Source organism: Folsomia candida, unplaced genomic scaffold (assembly GCF_002217175.1).
Source record: "Folsomia candida strain VU population unplaced genomic scaffold, ASM221717v1 Fcan01_Sc003, whole genome shotgun sequence".
Lineage (NCBI taxonomy): Eukaryota > Metazoa > Arthropoda > Collembola > Entomobryomorpha > Isotomidae > Folsomia > Folsomia candida.
In genome coordinates this window covers 10945772-10960065 of record NW_019091195.1, presented here as the reverse complement: position 1 = coordinate 10960065, position 14294 = coordinate 10945772, and the positions used below count along the sequence as shown (strand labels likewise).

The following is a 14294-nucleotide window of genomic DNA, read 5'->3' as shown; positions in this document are numbered from 1 at the left end:
CTATGTTGTACCAAACAACACCTGCTCCAATAGACTTGAATGGATTTTTAAGGTATAACAACATCTTCGTGGTCCACGTCATCCATGTCACAGTTTCACACATCAAGATATCCGTAAGATATTGTGTTACTGATGATGGCGGACGGTTTATGATACAGTTGATGAATATTTAATGCATGCTAACTAAAAACTACGTTATTCACTCATTTTGTAAATCAAAGATTAGTTCGACAAGTTCTTCAACATTTTGCAGTCGTACGTATGCAAAGGAGGATAAAGTGGATAAAAACAATTTTTACACATTTAGCGAATATGAGGGTAATAAAAAGTCAAACATTTTCATTTTCATTACGTAACCCTCACCTCGAATTGTCAACGATAACCAAATATATGTAGTAACACATTTATACGGGATACATTCTTTTTTACAACCTGCGTACACTGACAACAATTCCTTTGATAAACTGTTTTTGTCTTAATGTGTCACGAATGAAGTCATTCGTAATTCAGATACATATTTGAGATCTTTACATTTCTACGAACATATTTTTAACTGCACATACCCGATAAGCATCATCGCTTTGCAGATGCATATTTATGTACAAGCATTTACACTGCGTGTCATCAAACAATCCCATCGAATGGGAAGGATTGATTTTTGATTAAAGGTGACATTGGGACTTGTTTGAAATTAATTCACACATTATCGGGACTTGGCGGGGTGGATTGTTGATTGATGAGAGCCAACCAAGTCCAGTAGTAGTCTGTGTCTATTTATGGATTTCATATGAGATGAGACGACACTTGATGAATGGCTACTTAACAGTCGTGGCACACAGAAGGCCTTACAAAATTGTCAAGTTTTTATTCCACTACGACAGGGTTCCTTTGCATTGTCATTTCATTCACTGGCTCCCTCGGGTACATGAACAAATATATGCAGAAGAAGGAACATAAAGGGTCCCTTTATTGGCCTTTATTCACTTAACGAAGTAGTGGCTCTATATTATTGCTGCCACTACACGTCATCCTCATCTCTGCTACATAAACTGTAGTCAAACAATACAAGATGTTGGACATACGGAGATTTCCGTTGTCTTATTCTCATGCTCAAAACCTATTTATAGTAAATAGGTAACAGTGCTGCACTGGACTTTCTGGCTGACTCCCTTTTCTCAATTGTATGAAAATGCTCCTTTGGGATCCGGAAGAGTCAATAATACTCGGGTCAGGTTTAGGCATGGGGTTAAATGACTCTTTCATTGAAACCCTTTCCGAAAAGACGACGTCTCACCCAACACAACACACAAGAAGAAATTCAATGCATTGTTATGTGTGATCTCGTCTATGTGCATGGCTGGTAAGCCCCATCGAACCACAATCACTGCAATATTATCCTAATGTGTCTCCGTACCATGTTCATACATTTGGAATGAAATTCATGTGTTGTCATTGTTGGCTGCTGGCCTGTGGTGGAGAGAGAAGAAGATCCATTGAGAAAGGAGAGACGACGACGACGAATCTATAAAAAATTATTTTCTCTACCAACCAACAAACAACTTGGATGCATGCATACGCAGAGAGATGGACTTCAACATGGACTTGACTTACTACAAGATAGTCGCTCATTCACCAATAATATCACCAACGAAACCCTTTCTTGCTTTTGGGCTCACTTCATCGCCCCCAGCCACCTTGTTGTTATCTTCTTCCTCCGACGAGTGGAGAGGAGCATGCCAGGTGAATACCAACGAAGCCATGCAGGACGATCAAATAGAAACAAATGGATTTGGCAGGATGAAGAACCATTGGCATCCACTGGGTCCAAGTGGTTTTTACTGTTGAGCTTAAGTAGAAAGCATCGTAGAATGACACTTTGAAGATAATTAAGCTTTTGGCCATTGTACATGATGATGATACATTCGTTCAACGAGACATTTCCCTTGTTGTAAGCATATTGATAAGTCCCAGCGTAAACTTATAATTAATAGATATCCACACAAGTACTTTGGGTTTGGAGATAACATGGATGAAAGTCACTGCATATGTATTTCAGTACCAAGGCATGATTTTGTTTAGCATTATGCATATCGCAAGAAAGCCAAGAAATGTTGAATCAATCTTTGAATAAATTAAATTCGGAATGCAGGTGTCATCTTGGAATGATGAGGTAAGCCTATTTATAAATGCTAGGTTAGCAAATATGCAGTGGTAGATATCTACAAAATGAGATGAAAGATAAGAAAAAATCATGCACTAAAACGAAATGACGATGATGATGAAAAATAAATAAAAATCATCTCACATAACATCATGCATCAACGTACACACATCTTTTCCGTCTTCACCAATCTAAGCAATAGGTAAAACAATGATAATGTAGTTAATCTTGCACTCGTCTCACCAAACAGCTCGAATGTAGATCACAATAAAATCAGTACCTTGTTGCACATCTAAACGGCATAGGCACATACATACATGCATTATTGGTGGCTGGCTGGAGAAGATGAAGCCGAGTTCAAGCTCTTTGCATGCCATGTGGATATAATTTTTTTTAGTTTATCATGATGACCACAACAACGAAGTCCTTTATTCCGAATACCCGTTTTTCTTGGAATCAAAATAACACCTTGAAATAATTGTTCTATTATTGGAGTCAGAATTGAAACAATACGAACCCGCTTGGCAAATTAGGGACTGAATAAGAATCTCATTACGAGAAGAATGACAAGGGAAAAGACTCATTTGCTTCAATACCTTGTCAAACCAACTGTCTACAGGCCATTGTATCCCTCTGATAATGGGATAGCTGCTGAGGTCTGCGAAGGTCTATAATCTTTCTGAGATTGTATCATAAGTTTCGTTGCTGCTGCTGCTCATCATTCTCCTCCTCGTCTTGTCTTCAAGTGTGTAAGTATTGTGAAGAAGAGCACATCTTGCCTTCGACAAATGAACCACGACGAGCTGGAGGAGAGATTGGAATTAAAAGAAGCGTTTACACAGAGATCTTCCTGAATGAAATTGGAGGTTCAGGTGCAACATCAACGTGTGGCTTGGATAAAACTTTAGCAGCATCACGCTTGACGATTAGCATTCATCCGACGTTCATTGAGAAAATAAAAATTGATGTTGACCTCGAATCTTTCTTGTGTAGGAGGATTTTTTTCTCATTCCTGTCCAATGTTGACTGTTTGGATGGATTTTGAGGCATATACCACCGCACACCATACGACAACGTAATGCATAATAAGCAATATCAACGACTAGTATGTAGATATCCGTTTAATAATAATAATGCGCGATGATGTGATATCCCAGAGCCACGCTAATATAAAACTCAAAAATGTACAAGGAGAAACTATGCACAATAAGTAACTGCATTTTGTTAACAAAAAGTACATTCGTAGTCGTAAGCACAATAGGAAGTAAGTAAGTACACGCTGGTTTCGATCGTGCTACAAGTAATGTTTCTCATTTTAATTCAAACGCCGTGATAAATGAGCACATTGTCCACTTTGATGGCATTTGATTGCAATTTGGATACTGCCATTTCTAAACTGTTCGGAATTCAGTTAATAAAATTATATGTAGTTAATGTATTTCAAACCGACTTGTACGGTTCGTTCAAATGAAATGGTAATGTACTTACGTATATGCAGGGAAGTTCCATTCCTATGTATGCGTTATTCAATTCTCTTCTTGTCATACACGACAATTTATGGCCCAGTTAGAAGATAAATCTAACAATGGTCAATTTGGTGTTGGGTATGGAGTACAACATTGTGTGACTTTAAAGTAAAAATGAATTTGCAAGAGTTTCCTACATATACAGCTTTTCTCTTTGTGAAACAGCGTACAGCTTCTCCATACGGCACATACAATACATAAATTAGTTGAAGAGGTCCATGAGTCATGGCTAATTTGAGAATAAAACGCGAGCCCTTCGGCCGGTTTGGACTTCCTTAAGTAATAAGATTACTTAAACCTGTACGTACTACGTACCCACCCAAGAGACATGATGATGCATCAATGTTTTCTGCTACCTCAACCAAACCTGAGTAAGATAATTTTTGTGTGTAAAAAAGCCACCACGCCACCACAAACACCACAAACAAACCAACAATCTCAGCCAGCCAGCCAGCCACGCGAATAAGACCACATAATTACTCATTTTATTTGTTGTTTTATCGTGGATATTTATTGAGAAGTTTATGTATAGGTGGAAATTTGAACTGATTATCTCTCTGCTTACTTGAATGGACAAATAATGAATAATGAAAATTTTCAAGTAAAAACGGTAGAATTTTATAAGTGATTGATTTTTTTGTCGATTGGTTGTGTATTTTGGGTGTAACAGTTATTTGTAAGCGTAATGGATTGCTCCTTGAGTTCCTCAATGAGATATGAAGTTGATGGATGAGATGTGAATTCTCACAGTTCATTTTTTTCCTTTTAGCTTTGTCTTAAAAAGTTCCGTCCCATACTTTTGGTTTACTTTGTTGCTTTCGCTTCTTCCTCAGACCAATTCTCAACTGATTTTCATTCTTCTCCATCTATCACGCGAGTCCAGTCCAGTCTGCTTTCTTTCTTGCTCACTTTCTTGTCCCATTAATTGAGGTTTGCCCCCACCAAACCCCACCAAACCACCGCCATGTTCCTTTCCCCTTACTTTACATATATATGTATACGTCTCTCCATTACACTAGTAAATAATTTCAAATGTGTTCTCTTTTTTTTGCAGAGAGAGGAATTTGAATTTCAACCGATTGATGACTTCAGCTTGATTCTGTTTAGAATTTGTAATATACTTTCTCCGCTTTCTTTCACTCATTTTCTAGCTTCGTTCTTGAAATATTAAACTTGGAGCATCATGAGACGGCAATTTTCGCTTGAATTCATTTCCATTATTGAAATAACTTGATAGAATTTATATATGCTCGTATTTTTCGACTTATTAGGAAGCAATGCTGCTGCTGGCAGCCTCGTCAGTGGATTTTTGTGGCTGTTGTGATCCTGCTGCAAGTTGATGACTTTCTTCACCAACCTCTCGCGTTGCTCTCCGTTGACTTGAGTCGGTATTGAGTGGAGAGATGGTTTCAGTGGTGGCAGCAGAGACGACTGGGACAATTTCACCCTTTGGGGTAGGATAGGGGTCCGGATCGTCTGGGATTTGGGGTGGAAGGAGAACGAATGGCACCTTGACATTTTGGCACAGAGATAGGCCACCGAGGACTAGCTTTGCCTGAGACCAGGAGAAAGTTGTTAGTATGGTGGAGCATTTTAAATTACGCGTGGGTGGGTGGCAGATGGACGGATAGGACTTACTTTGACATAATAGGAGACAATAATAGCGAACACATTTCGAGAATTAGGAGTATTTTTCGAGGACAATTCAGCAGCAGCTTGGACATCCATGCTTTCCAGTGAGGTGGAAGGAGCAAGAATCGGATCACGCCCGAAGGCTTCCTCAAGTGCTAGAGGTGGACAACAAAATTAAACATTTTCAACACGAATTGAATAAAATGAGATACATACATATGAGTTACATTTATGTGCTACTGAGCATAAATATCGCCAAACTCATTTGTATTATTTCATATATGTTTATTTACATAGTACTTACCAAGCCATTGACGTGCCGGACCTCGGGCGGCAGTAAGTGTGTAGCGTTTCTGACAAGAAGCTCCAGGAACGAGAAGTATCTGAAAAAACCAAGAGTATCCGGATAGAGAAAGTCAAAGGTCATTCGAACCTTGATGATGGCGATAAGGAAATTAAAAGTGACGGAGACCACCTTAGTTAATGTCTTGTATTCTACATGAACATACTTGCATATAGGATCAGTGCAGGAGCCATTATATGAGTTATATGTGTGTTTAAAGTGTCTAATTTGATTGATCAAAGGCATTGGCTATCTTATCAAGAACCACCAATATCCTTAACATTGTGCAATATTATATTTCTGCTAAGGGGAACCCACAGACAATAAAATGTTTATGCACTCTGTATAAGTATTCATGTTAAAATAAGGTGAATATGTAAACATATCGAAAAGCCTTACTGCGTCTTCAACCAAGCCCACAACGTTCTTGAACTTTCCCGAGGTAAACATGCAAACGTCAACTTGCTGAATTAAGGAAACCTGGTTAAGGAAAACATTGCGTTACATTGCGTTACATATATCCATGTCCACCAATTGTCCCCATGCACGATTCGCCGATGATTCGAAATGCATATTGCTTACAATTATCCGTCGTATCGAACTTCGACTGTTGTTCTGGACGTTAATTTTGACGACCAGTGGCTCACCATACCGGACGGCATTTCTGTCCAATTCACAAGAAAGTCGAATTTTTCCTCTGGAAAGGAAAGTTGGACGAGATTCAACAGAACCATGCAGCTCAAGTTCAAGGCTCATCGAAGGTATTTGAACTGCAAATTGCAAAAAAGTAAATTATAACTCTAAACTAAACGATACATAACAAGATTAAAGGCAGAAACGAAATGTCGAAGTGATGGGATTATTTATATTTCTTGTAATTGAGTACCTGCTCGGAGGGCCAATCTGATTAGATTTCTCCTTGGAGGTCTCTCCTCGGGTCGTTCGGCTACATAGAACGACAAAAATTTCTATTTTGACATGGTACGTACTAATACTTGACTCATTCGTGTGAGAGAAAGTAAATAAAAACTATTGCCACTAGGAAGCATCTTATTATCACAAACCATACGATTCTAACCAAATTTGAGTAGGATGTTATGGGGGAATCGTAAGCACTAAATGCATGCTTATAATAATTGGAGTATTTTTATTTTGCATGAAAGTCGACAAGTAGTACACGGACAAGTAGCTGTTTTATAAGAAATCACGGAGGAAGTATAGTAGAAGATATCGAAAACGAAATTACATATGTCGAAGCATGCGAAATTCATACTGGGATAATTGAGACAAGTGAAAGCCGGATTCGTAATTTATGCATACATAACGAATGAGTGGAGTGAAATTTGGCTTACAAGCGTATACACGGAGGTCATAGATGGTGCCAATGGGTGACCCCTTGTACGGTTTGGCACTGGAAAAAAAGATGTTTCATGATTATGCAAATTATTTTTAAAGTGATATGCACATGCACAAAAAGATGGATTATGGTAATAATTTATTTTAAAGAATGGTGACAATTCAATTGTAGAAGTCTCTTACGGTGCGAGGAGGACCGAGGGGGGCGGAGGGAAAGATCCCAGCCCAACCGGCCCAGCACACAATGTGAAACCAATGGAAGTAATCGAGGCTGAGGTCGATGACGCACTGATTCTTTCCAAAAGTACCACCTGTCAAGCAAAAATATCTCATTAAGAATTGTAATTAATTTTGCGTCAACTTGAGAAAGTTCATCATCGTGGACGGATTGGATGAGACATATGTAATTCCCATACTTGCAGAGGAGTAAGCTCGTCGTCCTCATCTTGGACTGAATGATTTTCTGGATTTTCACTCGCTGAGACGGGTGGCCACAACTGCTTAAGGGCGAGAATGGCTTCATTGCAGAATCGGAGACCTAACACTTCCTCGTCTACATGCAAACCAAACCGTTCGTTATTTCACAAACCCTGCACCGTTGAAGAGGATTACAAAATTATTCAGGGTTTTAGCCTACCTTCACGACCATAGCGAAAAGTCAAACAAATCACACCCCAAATTCTAAAATTTTGTGAGACATTCTCCGCCAAGGAGTCCTTGTCCAGGACCAATACTCCTTTGAGCGGTTCGAGCTGAAGTCCTTCAACAGTTAAAGTTCTGGTCCTTTTTTTAAAACACCAAAATATATGCAAGTGAATACACAAGAATGTCCATACATATTGTAACTGCTAAGCATCAAATCAGACAAACCATAAAAGGTGCACCATTAATCGAAATCGAGACTTAATAAAAACAAAGCGAATTTACAGACAAAGTTTGATGTTAACCTTACCCAACGTACACTGCCAAACTCCCATTTGAAGCACATTTTTTGTAAACCCTGGAATTATTATCCAACATTTTTATGAAAAATTGGTTACAGTGAATGTTGTGCTCTTATAATATTTTCAATATTTTATCAATTTAGTAATATGAATGTGAGAGAATGGAGTACAAATGTATTGCAGTAGCAAGGCAAAATTAGCCAATGAATTATCCAGTGTCATTTCCTGATTGAATGAATATACACATTACATGTATATGTGCATATGTACATATGTACACTTGTGGTTAAAAAAAACTCGGGATGTAGAACATTGTTAATTCCGTGTAATATGAGCACAATTGTCATAAAAATAATGACTCTCCTGGCCTATAATTTGATTAAGTATATAAGCACGGAGTACGTGAGGAATATTATCGAAATATTGGCTTGCCTGGTAATACTGGAACCAGGAGGAACATTTTTGGCGTCATCGAGGGGATGGGAGTTGATCACATCGTATTGCGTGGGTTGCTGGCTAGAAGTCGCAGATGCTTCCTTGCTAAAAATCTCGTCCACGGGTAATCTGGTCGCGTGGTTGATGTTGAGGTTGGGCGAAGTTTCGTACGAAGCGGAGGCATTCGTCGCTAAATCACTAATCAATTTCTCGGACGACTGGCCTGCCGCAGGAAAGCTCATTACGGTGACAATTGCGGTAAGGTACACGACAGTAGGTTCGGATAAAGTAGGACATGCAGCTAGGTGAACACTTTAATAATATAAACAATAGCTCTAAACTAAACGCCCAAGTGAAAGTGGTACAATCAACTTGTATGTAATGTATATTATTAATATGCAGATGGATCTCTATATCCGAGGATTATATAGTATAATTTATATTATATTAATTCTATACCTAAATATCTTTGAAATTTACTATTTAGCACCTCGAATTTTATCTGGCGTAGCACATTTTTAACTCTCTTAAAAATTATTATGCGTGATTGTGATATTTTCTGTGTCCCACGTCATACATATGTATACTGATCCCCAATTATTAAACAGTCGACCGACAGTCAATCTAAACATGGAATTTAATTTTTATAATTCTAAAGGTTTGCTACTTGTCAATAAAAAATCAGAATAAAATGTTTTTGTCTCATGGAATGAAATATCACTGCCCATTAAATTCAACAAGTTGATAAAATGTAACATACAAGTACCCTGTTCAGTTGCAACTGTGCCAAGTCAAGACTAGAAAAAAATATTGGCCTTGTTAAACAACGTATATGCACGTGTTATAATTTCACGGAATTGAATAATTAGGTTCAGTCGGGAAGAAAGTTAGGAAAAAACTTGTCTCGTTCCTGTTTCTTCCTCACCGACGACACACACAGAAGAGCTTTGGTTGGTCAATCGATGAAATCACTTAGATATCATATTTATCATGGTTCTGTGTTGCAGCACGGAAAGGCTTGAATATGTTACGAGGGGGAAAGCAAGACGAGAAACTGATATGCATGGAGAAGAAGAAGAATGGTATTCATCAGACGAAGAATATGCACATGTGTTTCCCACTTGTGTACTTGTGATGGTCTTTTACGACGAGGTTGACTGGCGAAAGGTGAGTCGAGTCAACCGAGCTGTGACTGACAGGTCGTACGGGCGAGGCGAGGAGAGTGGAAAATTAAATTTTCAGATTATTAGGTAAAGGATAATTAAATTTGGCGACTGTCTACTGGAAGTTTCCGAAGCGACTTTCACTTTCCCAGAGTTTTTCCTCGTAGGTGGGGAGATTGGGTGGAAAGGCTTTTATTGTATGAACTTCAGGTGGGTTGGTAAGCTCGTATGGAGCGCACAGGAAAAGCCTCTTGAGAGATGAGGAGCTGTGTAAGCTAAGCCATTTTTGCCTACCTGCTGCTCCTCCTGCTCGCTCCTATCCCCGATGTCACTTGCTATAATAATAATAATAACAATAATGTTCCAGACCCACTTTTCCCTGAAAGTGAACTGCTTTCTCCGGAGCGGAAGGAAGAGGAATGCAATGTGGTCTCTCCTCACTCGCTCTCCACGACTGCCACTGCCACTCAGAAACTCTTATGGATTGGAGGACGGATGGATGGATCTACACCACTTTCTCCACCAACCAACCAGCCGAGTTTGTTACAGGAAAGCAGCTCGTTTGAGCTTTGTTCGGGTTCGCACATCGCACATCTTGAGTTTCGATCTGTCCGTGTCCCTTCTTTCATTGCGTCTGGCTCCTGCTGCTGGCCCGGGCTGCTGCCTACACATCCCCATCGATTTTTTCCCCACCAACCTGCTCCCAACCAGGCAGCCAGAAAGGCCAACAGGGAAGAAATAAAGAAAGTAAGGAAGGAAGGAAATGAAAACCAACTTAACTAGACGACGACGACGACGACGACGACAACACACATTACATGCTCGTTCACTAACACCTTCGAAAGTTGCAGTGAAAGTGGTGCCTGCTTTCCTGGTGACATGCAAGCACACAAACAAATGTAACCCATCGTCGGTGTTGGTGTTGGTAAGTGAGGAGTGTTGTTCCAATCCAATCCACACCGACATCACTTTCACTACTCCATTATCCTGTCTCCTTTCAATGAGCCATCCACCCATTCATGGGTGAAGACAGGAAGTGGGGCAATGATTCGTATTATTATTGCTTAACAAGTTTGAAATTGATACTGTTGAGTAATAAAATGGATAGCTATTCGCTACATGAGTGCATATAATATGCTGCATCTCTGGTACTTTATATATTGCTATCAAAGCTGCATTATTTTATTCCGGTGAAAGTCACAAGGTTATTAATAAGTGTCCAGTTTGTACATACATATTGTCCCGTTTCGCTCAATGGTTTCGTATCCAAACATGTCAGATGTAATTGATGAGCGACAGTTTACCTGCAAATGCAATGCATATGCTGATAACGATATAGTTGGATGGGTAATGGTATACACATATGCAGATCCACACAAAATATATAGGCATAACTTCACATTGCACCTCATACGATTTACAGTGAAATGGGGTGGCAATCATCGCAGTTTTAATAAACCATTTTCCACGCCATTCGTCGTCTCACTTCCTTCTTTTTCCTCCTGGAGGAACTTTTCTCTTTACAGTGGATTTTCTTCGTTCGCCTCGACGACGAGTCCACCATTTACATATTTACCTTCAACTCAGCCAAATTGATTTTATAATTACAGAGTCAATTTATACAAATATGTTGGTTGGTTCCCTGCTCCTCATAACCCTCATGCTTTTTCCTCATAATTATTTGCACAAAATACCAATGTCTACTAGTCATTTCTCATGCATGCATATGCATATATTATCATAGAATATACATACATATACGCTAAATAATGTGAGTAAAATTTGATCAGGGATGACCAAATTCAATACAAATCATTGATTCCGAAATGAGATGATAGAAACAACGACCTCAAGGTTTAGTAATTCCAGATAATTGAGTAAATTGTAGTCAACTGAGGATGAGTACTACGAGAAATAAATATAAAAACATATCGTAAAATATATCTGTCGATTGACGACAATTTTCTAATGTGCTCATCCTCAGTTACGTAAATTTTACTCAATAATATAATATTATAAGGTACAGCATTGGTCGATTTCTACTTGGTTTTCGGTTGAGTAAAACTTACTCAGGATAATATCCATACAAATAGAAAAACTCGGTTTTATGTGCTCAAGTCGGTGTACATACACTTTATTTAGAGTGGCGTGTAGACACACGAGAGCAAACAAAGCAATTTCTACCTCCATCACCGCTACCAATTTCTGGTCAATGATTTTTGGATGACTTTTATTGGCAGCTTGGGGGCTGTCAGAAACGCCTAATGTCCTTTATGCATACGTCAGAAAGATTTCATTTATACATCTGGTTCGATTTGGATCAGAACGACGATGTAAAAAGTGCCCATTACTTATCATTGGGGAACATTGGACTACTTCCAGTCCTGTATTTACGACTGCATAAACGTACATATAGTGGATTGATTTATTATGCTCCTTGCAACATATTTATGTATGGTAGATTCATGTAGCGATCTAAAGCTACACACTTTCCTTACACCTCACGTCAGCAATAGAAGAATTTGCCATCGAAATAATTAGTATTCCACATGGGTAATGTATCCGGTGAAAATGAAAATGGGGTAGACAAACCTCCCAACAGGTCACAAAATTGCGTCATTCGAGACATTTGCAGAATTAATCCTTTCATGCTCGTCCACAAACAACACGGAACGGAAAGCGAGGTGTGAGAGAAAGTCCAGCCGCCACCGTCCGTTGTGATTCATGATTTCGTCTTCATGATTTCCTTCCTGTTCATCCTATTTGGTCAAACTTAAAAAAACATTTACAAAATGGGGTGGACAAAGCCTTCAGCCATACAATTCGAATGAAATAGTTGTTGTTGTTATAAATGTGGGATATCTGTAAACTTTCTCTTTGCAAATCCCGTCCATATACTTAGTTATCCATTCAAAGAAATAGTTTCAGAACTCGTAAGCAGCTTTCACGAGTGATTATGTGGACATGTGCTTGAACTATTTCTTCACATTCGATCCATGGACACTTTGAAGTACTGTTCACTGGAGAGTTTTATAAACTTGCACAAAGTTTTCACCAAGATGTTATTTGTGAAGTTCGTGTACAGAGTTTGTACATGTGTGGAGTTAGTTGAAAAGAATAATAAATTACAAAGCGAGAGGATGAAGGGGTTTACCGATGGCTTAACCATTGTTGAAACCCAACAAACTCGCACGTAAACAAATAAATGCCTACCTCAGCAAAATATTGTGTGCTTTCACAAGCACACACAAAAATACACGTGTAGGTAGTAGGTGTGTAGGTGATAAATAAATTTCAAGGTTAATGATGGTTCCTCTTCTACCATGTGTATGATTGAATAGTAATATGTAGGTTCCAAATATTTAAAAAACGTGTAAAACAACATTTTGTCAACAATCAATGTGATGATAGACTGAGAGTGATTTTTGAATTGATTGATGCATATGAATTTGATATGATATGTAATAATATGTAACCATTTTTTACTCTCCTTGAGATGTAATGTCCCACTTGTGGGGTATCTCATTGTAATAAATTATTATTATTATATTATTATTCAATAGGCAATTAGAATTTTGCAATTCGCGAATTGTGGATACATAGTACATACAGGTACTAGTGACCAGTACGTATGCATATATACTTGTAGTAACTGGACACTGTATAAATATGTAGGTATGTCGTAGCTTTTTAAATGAAGTGAGTACCATGTAAAACGCGATGATAGAAAAAAAACAATCCGACACATAAATATGAACCGCTTTAACGCGTGCTCGTGTAGTACATATTATTCCATGGCGTGCTCTTTGCAAGTTGCCAGTTTATTGAATTCAATGATCAACATGATGCTCCTTTGTTGGATGACGGATGGTGATGATGCAATGTTTCTGATTATTGCTCGTTACTGCCAATTAAAGTCATATTTCCATTCACAACATGCTACATATGTAGACACATACATAGTTCTGTCCCCCCTTTGCTTCATAAATAGCACATGACAAGCTTAATTGACGTGACATGGGTCTAAATGGGACCAAATTGTTTCATTCTCTTGGGATCGAGTTTCCCATTATTTGAAGCAGTAGTACTATGTGTATTGCACCGGAATTTTGCGGCGTAAGACTAATTTGATTAGGGTCCAGCAGTTGTATTCAGTGACCGTGTAGTAGCTCTGTAAGTTAGAGTCAGTAATAATCCGATTGGTCTAAATAGAATCTAGAAGCATAAATGCATACTACATGTACCCATTAAGCGGAACTGAAAAACTGAAATATTGGTACATACAAAGAATGCATTAAATTCGGGGTATCATTTCCCGTTTATTATGCAGTACTACTCATCTCGCCACAAAAAGAAAGATACTTCGGCCCAGATATTCACAAATGGAATCGATTATTTATTTACACGAGTCATGGATGTTGGTGATCAAATAGAATGGTTGTTTTAACCAATATACTTATCATCACGTTCACAAACGGACACGGCTATAACAATGACCTAGTTTTTCTGACTATATATAATTCTAACTTCAAAGAATTTTTGCTCATCAAACGCCCAATAACATGCGGAAAGGCTTGGTTGTAATAATAATGATCCCCACGACTGAAAAGACTCGTGTAGATATTACTTTTGACACCATTTGCATTATTCTCTGTGTGCCACCACGGTAGCAGAGGCTGAGTAGAGAGAGATGAAAATGAGAAATTAAGGCACCATTTTGGCTGAAAACATGTA

The 14294-nt window shown here is 38.5% G+C and overlaps 1 protein-coding gene across 1 annotated transcript; it reads right to left on the bottom strand.

Annotated features, from left to right (window-relative positions):
- Positions 1–4175: 4175 nt before the first annotated feature.
- LOC110846977 (phosrestin-2-like) lies at positions 4176–10101 on the bottom strand. Its single transcript, XM_022093815.2, has 12 exons — positions 8395–10101; positions 7971–8018; positions 7656–7801; positions 7435–7571; positions 7202–7329; positions 7015–7073; positions 6549–6608; positions 6245–6432; positions 6062–6142; positions 5624–5702; positions 5326–5474; positions 4176–5242 (listed from the first exon to the last, which is right to left on the bottom strand). Exons 1-12 carry the CDS (start codon positions 8637–8639, stop codon positions 4955–4957), a joined length of 1608 nt encoding a protein of 535 aa, XP_021949507.2. The 5' UTR covers positions 8640–10101; the 3' UTR covers positions 4176–4954.
- Between the last annotated feature and the right edge of the window lie 4193 nt (positions 10102–14294).